The 6,846-nt window shown below is 47.9% G+C and overlaps 2 protein-coding genes across 2 annotated transcripts; one reads left to right on the top strand and one right to left on the bottom strand.

Moving 5' to 3' along the window:
• Window positions 1–1,893: 1,893 nt before the first annotated feature.
• Window positions 1,894–2,796, bottom strand: Pmar_PMAR029292 (hypothetical protein; the record flags this gene model as incomplete). The annotated part of the gene is made up of 1 exon (XM_002782385.1): window positions 1,894–2,796. The coding sequence occupies one exon, from the start codon at window positions 2,794–2,796 to the stop codon at window positions 1,894–1,896; it is 903 nt and encodes a 300-aa protein (XP_002782431.1).
• A 3,333-nt stretch (window positions 2,797–6,129) lies between these two features.
• Window positions 6,130–6,471, top strand: Pmar_PMAR029291 (hypothetical protein; the record flags this gene model as incomplete). The annotated part of the gene is made up of 1 exon (XM_002782384.1): window positions 6,130–6,471. The coding sequence occupies one exon, from the start codon at window positions 6,130–6,132 to the stop codon at window positions 6,469–6,471; it is 342 nt and encodes a 113-aa protein (XP_002782430.1).
• Window positions 6,472–6,846: the final 375 nt, after the last annotated feature.

Raw genomic sequence — 6,846 nt, 5'->3', positions numbered from 1 at the left:
CCAATAGAGGAGGTTGTCAGAGTAGAGTATATATAGTAACATTAGACACCGCAACAGGAAGACTCCAGTATCGCCATGATCGATTGCTTAAGGCGAAACCGGCCAAGGCTTGCAGGGAAGCATCGCAACCCACGAGACGGAAAGAGTCTGGAGCGAGACTCACAGTGCTGGGGATATCGAAGAAGAGACTCTGTGGTGAAGTACCCCGGAAGAATTTCTCCAAGAAACGTAAATCATCACGAAGCATACGCGGTAGCTTAGCGCGGCGCAACTTTTTGCGCTCCATCATGCAGATAGACTGGAAGGAGGAGCCCAGGTAAGGCCTCAACAGAGGGTAGCATTGTAATGCCCAGACCAGTTTTCCTGCTAGACTTGACAGCTCTTTGGCTGCAATATTCCCTCTTGAGAGAAACTTGTGGATAAGCGATATCAGTTCAGATATTTTTTTGAAAGGAACAGTGATCGAGGCCTGCGGGCGATCATGGCCGAGACTAAGTTGAAAGCCAAGGAATTTGGCACTCTCTCCACAATGCAGTTTGGAGTAGGCAAGAGTACAACCACACATGCTCCAAATCAATACTATTAGGGACATAGCCGCGAAAATGGCATATGGTATAAAAAAAGAATCTGAACTCTGGATCTTCTTTAATCCTTTCTACCGCGAAAATGGTATATGTCGGCTCTTTCCGAGCCGACATATAACATGTCGTCCACGTATAATAGTCCGGACACGAGGTCCGAGCAAGGAGACAAGGACCATGTTTGTAGAAGCGAGATTATCGCACGATGTATAGCTCCTGCAATTCTTGAAAAGCAGTAGGGAGAGTTGCGGTGCCCGAAGGGTAGCCGCCTACGCCTGTATAGTTTCCCATCGCACCGTATGTTCAAGTTAGGGGCTTCTCGGGGGCTAACACCGACCAATCTATACGCACTCTTTATATCCAAGGTGAAAGCTCTCAATGGAGTCCCTGCCTTGGTGCTTCTTGACATTAGCGTCCGGATCAACAACTGGATATCCGAATATCTTGGCAGACAGACAGTTTGAGAGAATTTGTGAGCCTTTTGATTCACGTGACTACGTCGATAGTCTTCGACTACCCTAAAGTGCTCAGCTTTCTTTGACTCTTCGGAATCCGGACAGCTGGCCTTGGGTATCAAGGCCACAGGTGTGACGACTCCTTTAAAGTTGTCTCCCTTCCCTAGGCAGGCCATTCTACCCAAGGACACCGGACACTCTTCTTTAAGGATTTCCTCGAGAAATTTTTGGTTAGTGACGGCAGATTGATAGTTGGTTAACACAAGCTCGACTTCCTTTGTTCGGCGAGGCTTTGCCTCTGGCCAACAATCAGAGAATGGTATAGGTTCGTTCTGGCCGAGAGAACAACCCTCATCAATCTGTTGTAGTAAAATCTCAGCTTCCCCTTCGAATTCTTCTCCGCATAGAGAGAGCAGAGCAGCGATGAGGAAAGGTCTGAGTGGCGAACCAACCCGCGAGGTGGCACTATTGGCCCCCAGTAGTGAGCAGGTTGGTCCCAGCGCAATATTAATAGCACCATCAACTTTGTGATAGAATGTTACCTCTTCCCCCACTGGGAAGTTCTGGGAAGAACAGAGCTTGAGAAGACGAGTCAAGTCCAACAGTGGAGATGGCTGAGGTGAGGATTGCATAGAGATTAGAAGTTATACCTTTGTTGATAGGAACCGCAGAATCCTATGGTTTGGGAGAGTTAAGGCCTGCACCGGAAGTAAAATTCTGGCACTGAGTGATGGCCATATCAGAGAATGCTTTTACAGCATGATTAACAAACTCAGAGACATGTAAATTAGTCAAGTTTCCTGCCCCATTATCCACAACGTCAGAGACTTTGTCATGACGAAGTTGGAGGGGCGAAACTAGTTTTTTCTGGAAGGTTCTGACTTACGAGAGGCGCTGGGCTCAGCTTTTTCATCAGTGTCATAGAAGGAGCGACCAACCTTAGTCTTCTTCAGTAGGATATGCTCAAACGGGCACCGTTCTCCTCTGTTACAGTCACCCGTCTGGTAATAGATGCAAACTCCACGGTCAGAATCCTTCTGGCTCCTTTTGTTGTCCTTTGATGGCTCCTTGGGAACTTTATCGTGAGCCTTCTCGAACAAATGATCGACATCTTCAAGACCACCGAACTGCGCGGAGATATACAAGGAAGGATCCAAGTCACTGTGCAAAACCTCGGAAATAGTATGGCCTTGTTGATGATATCCTATTAGAGAGCCACGATACTTGTGATCGTATATGACAGCAGCTTCAACGTTTCGTTTTTCAGCTAGCTGTATGACTTTGAGTAGGTACTTGAACATAGCAAGTGAATTGACTTCTGATTTATTGCCACAGACCATGAAAATTCCTGTGCACCATCTACAATAGCACTCAACCCACTGCGGCAAAGACGAAATTTTACGGGCCTTACCTGTGCGAATGGCAACAGTCTTACCAGTATTCACGTCTTCGGCTTGCTGAATGCCTCTCCTCTCGGTAGAAGCCGCGCTCGCCAAAAACTCGGGTGCTGCGATATGATCATACGGAGAAGATGCCAAACGGTTGAGTAGTCGATAAGGGGGGACAAGGGTCGCTGGTACTTTGATGTCAGGACCAAACCTTGCTTGTATGTTGTTGTTGAACTTCTCGAAATCTTCTTTCTCTCGTTCAGACTCAGCCTTACGGCGTTTCGCCGACTGAGCGGCTTTAGCCCGATCCGCCAAGGTGAGAGCATAAGGCTTGAAAGCCTCTCGGTCAGCCTCGGCAACACGATTAGTCATTCTTTGAATGACTTCGTTGGACACATTAGACAAGAGCAAGGTCGAGAGGATTCTCTCTTGGCTAAGAGAAAACCATTGCAGTGGATAAATTATTAATCAATTCAATAAATGGCAACCAATCAGTTTATGATTCTGAACCTTCCAGTGAATGACTCACTTAGCCTCATTGTGTGTTGTGTGAGCCATGTCCCGTTGCACAAGATATGGTCACTTTGTGACTTGATCTTCGGGGAGGGTTCGAGACTTAGCTGGTTTTACCATCATTAGCATGCTAACTCGAAGTATAATTTATTTGTTTCCTGATTCGAGCATGTACGCGTTCGGCAGTGTACTATTGACTACAGCATTCGTCTTTATCCGAGGCCGTGGTCGGTTGATACCTTCTAGCAGGATGTCGTGGAGCATCGTCAGGAAGAAGCTGACAGCATGCGATGATGTGATGGAACTGTTTACTGAGACTATTGCACTGTGGAAGGATACTGATACCGATATCGATATCACCGACCCCAATTTTTTACACTGATAGTGAGTGTAATTTCTACCGTATTAGAAGGGAGTTGGAAGCTGTGAAATCTGACGGAGTGAGCCACAAGGCTTCGATGCCACTGCCAGTATATGAGGGCAAAGTTATTTAGAAGATAGCTCTTGCATTGCATCATTCTGATGATAATGTTCTCTACTTGCGTTCTTATCGAAGTTGGCTTTGTACAAGCACAAACAGTGGTACCTACTCCGCGCCCGCCACAGTTTTCTCCGCCCGCCATTTTTCTCTTCTCCCGCCACTTCTTTCTCCTTTGTACCACCAATTTCTCCTTCGCGCTTCTGAAAGAGCTAGGGTGCACCTGCCCTAGATCAGCGACCTATTCCAGCTGGTTCGAGTGACTCGAAGCTCCGAATAGTCTGCAGATTGGCTCGACGTACGGCGGATCGGGAATCGCCCCACACTTCACTGATCAACTAGGCCCCTGCGTGCGTTGACGAGTCAGAAGAAGCATCCGAACGGCTGGAAGTGCTAGCTTTGGCTCAGCCAAGTTGTCAATCGGTCCCGAATTATGAGTCCGAAATTGCAGAGGAACGGACTATCAGCAACCTATTCGAGCCAAAACCAAATAGGCCTTTCCGTGTGTTGATGAGTCAGAGAAGGCGTCCGAATGGCTAGAAGTAGTTCTGCCAAGTTGACAATGGGCCATGAGTACAGAGAATCCTATTCGAGTTGGCAAGAGTCAAGCGCAAAATAATCTACGACTTTTTCAAACGCAACGTGACCTGGGCAACTGTCAATTAGCCGCCAATGTACATGGCATGTACAGTATCTCCCATGCACGGTACACCTCAGGCCTACTCAATCTTTACCTTCTTCTATGGTCGTTTCCATGCTCTATTTCATCGATGGAATACTGGCGAATCCCGTTCGCTTCTACTGGTATTTGTTGTATGTGACCCATAGACGAGACGTACATACGTTGATGCTTTGCCCACCTGTCAACGTGCTTCTACTCCATTCCGTTCACAATATGGTCTATTGCTCGCCGTCTGAGCGCCTCACATAGAGGCCGTATGGGCCGTCGGTGGACGCCATTCTGGACCAATAATTTCCAGCGCTTCAATATCTCGCATGCCGCTGCGGGACTCAAGTTTCCTGCGATTTATTTCTCAGTACAATCTACTGTCGCGAGAGAAAATATACCACGAGAGAAAGCACGCCCCAGGACTCTTTTCCTTCTCGCGCCACCGTTCGCCTTCGGGTCACCTTTGCGTTGTGGCACGGGAACGCCCTAAGGAAGCCCCGGAAACGTCGTCAACTCGAACGCCCCAATATCGTCAAGTCCAGGTTGCGGGCTCCCACCGCGCCGCGCACATAAGACCGAGAGCTCGATGAGGAACGTTGTACGACGCCGACTGCTGGGCTAGATCTGTCGTCGATCATGCTTTCGAAAACGCAGATATCGGGCGAGCTTACAAGCCTTGAACATTATTCGGTGAGAAATGATTAGGGTATTTAGCGCACGCCCATGTTGTGGGGTTGCGATGAGGACGACGGCGCCGACATTGGCTAACGCGAGGCAGAGGAGAAGAAAAGAAACTTGAGCCAAGATATGGCTACGGTTAGTGACAAATAAACTATAGCTATCTCGAAGTAATCATGCTCTAAATCCCGCTATGTGGCTGCGTACTACTAGAGGAAGCGCACGCCCTAAACTCTCACAGCTTTCTCCCCTTTCGTGAGAAACCTTGGAGTCAGGGTTCCCCTAACGGCTCTTCGTCGCTGAAACCTGAATCTCCGGTAGGGTGATCTTCTTCCACGTTAGGATCTTCCTCATCATAAGTAAAGAATTGGCGCAGACTTCTAGCATGAACGATCATCGGCGCCCCACCTACGACCGGCTTGACAGAATAACATTGTTTACCTATGGCACCAATAATCTCATACTTCTCATCTCAACGGACTGACCCAACTTTGGGTTCCGGTCTTTGGTAATAAGAACAATATCTCCAGCCTCCAACGGCTGAGTACCCGTGCTCTTCTTGCTGCTCTCCACTGCAGCGTGTTGTCTCCTATCCAACCAGAACTCTCGGAAAATTGTAATTGATCACGTCTCTTGAGACGGCGACGGCAGTCAGCTATCACTTGAGCGTTGTACAGCGGGTCCGAGGAGAGAAAATTCGGACGTAATCGTTCCCATTCTTTGGCTGCATTATCATTAGCGGTCAAGAGGCGAGCAATCGGTAGCTTAGACGAGTATCCGTAGACCGTTATTGTATCGAAAGGAGACGGAGCACCATCTTTTGCGGTGGAATTGTTGATACGATTGGCAGCAATACATAACATAAGTTCCCAATCCGGCATCTTGGCATTTTGTAGCACAGAGCGTTGACAGCATCCTAGTACTTTGTGATTCACTTCATAGAATCCTCCAACAGGAGTACTCCTGTTTGGCAGGACTTCATGTCGCATAGCATTCATCAATAATAGTGACGAGAATCCCGGATGGCGACAGAACTGACTTCCTTCGATTTAACTCGTTAACGAAGGTGAAACCGATCCCTGGCGACGTTTAACTTCACTGCAAGTGTTGGTCACAAAGTGACTGTCTTCGTGAACTCCATAGCGAACTCCCACCCAGACCGGTAAGGGACAAATATTGTGTTGCGACTCGCATCTTGCGAGCTTAGCTAAAGAGTGGCTCAATAAGGCTAGACTGAAGCAGATGTTGTAGAAACAGCAACATATTGTTTGTTTTTTATTCCATGGTAGACTGCACAATTGTTGTTAGGCGCAATGTTGTTGACCCTCTACTTGAAGGAGAGGTTGCTGATGATGGCATCTAAGAGATGTTGGTGAAGCAGCTCGTCAAAGAAAAGATACTTTCTACTTTGCTCTTGTCGAACGTCTCTGATGAAGTTGTTAAGAGGATGACTGAGCGTGTTGCCGAAGCCCACGAGGAAGTCTCCAAGCTCCATGCTCTGACCCTTACAGATCAGGCCAAAGCTGCCCAGGGCGCGAAGCCCCGTAGGGTGGAGTCTGAGCAAGAAAAGGAGGATTTCGACAAATTCAAGGATTTCGACATCCAGGATCGATTTGGTCCAGACGTGAAGGTTCCTGCCACGTTGGTGCCCCCTACCGCTTGCTCAACCGTCTATCGAGCTATCACATTGCGGCCCCCGAGTTCTTAGCCAGCGCTGCATCAACTGAGAGACTGATGCAAATACTGAAAGCAAGTATTCAGCAGGCTGAAGATGTTAGTACTGGCAAAGCCGTCTCCGTGCGCACAGGTAAATCTCGTAAAATAACGTCGCTTGCTCAGTGGGTTGAATGTTACATTCGCTGGTGTACCGGAATCTTTATGGTGTGTGGCAAAAAGTCGGGGGTAAACTCTCTTGCCATGCTCAATTACTTATTGAAAGTCATTCAGCTCGCTGAGAAAAGAATTGTTCAAGCAGCTGCGATCTATGACCATAAATACCGTGGTTCCTTAATAGGATACCACCAACAAGGTCACTCGATTGCTGACGTTCTGGAGAAGGATTTAGACCCATGTAGATTTCTGC

The sequence above is a fragment of the Perkinsus marinus genome, assembly GCF_000006405.1.
Source record: "Perkinsus marinus ATCC 50983 genomic scaffold scf_1104296939758, whole genome shotgun sequence".
Taxonomy (NCBI): Eukaryota; Perkinsozoa; order Perkinsida; family Perkinsidae; genus Perkinsus; species Perkinsus marinus.
Note: the sequence above shows the minus strand (reverse complement) of the source record. Positions and strands in the feature narration are given on the sequence as shown.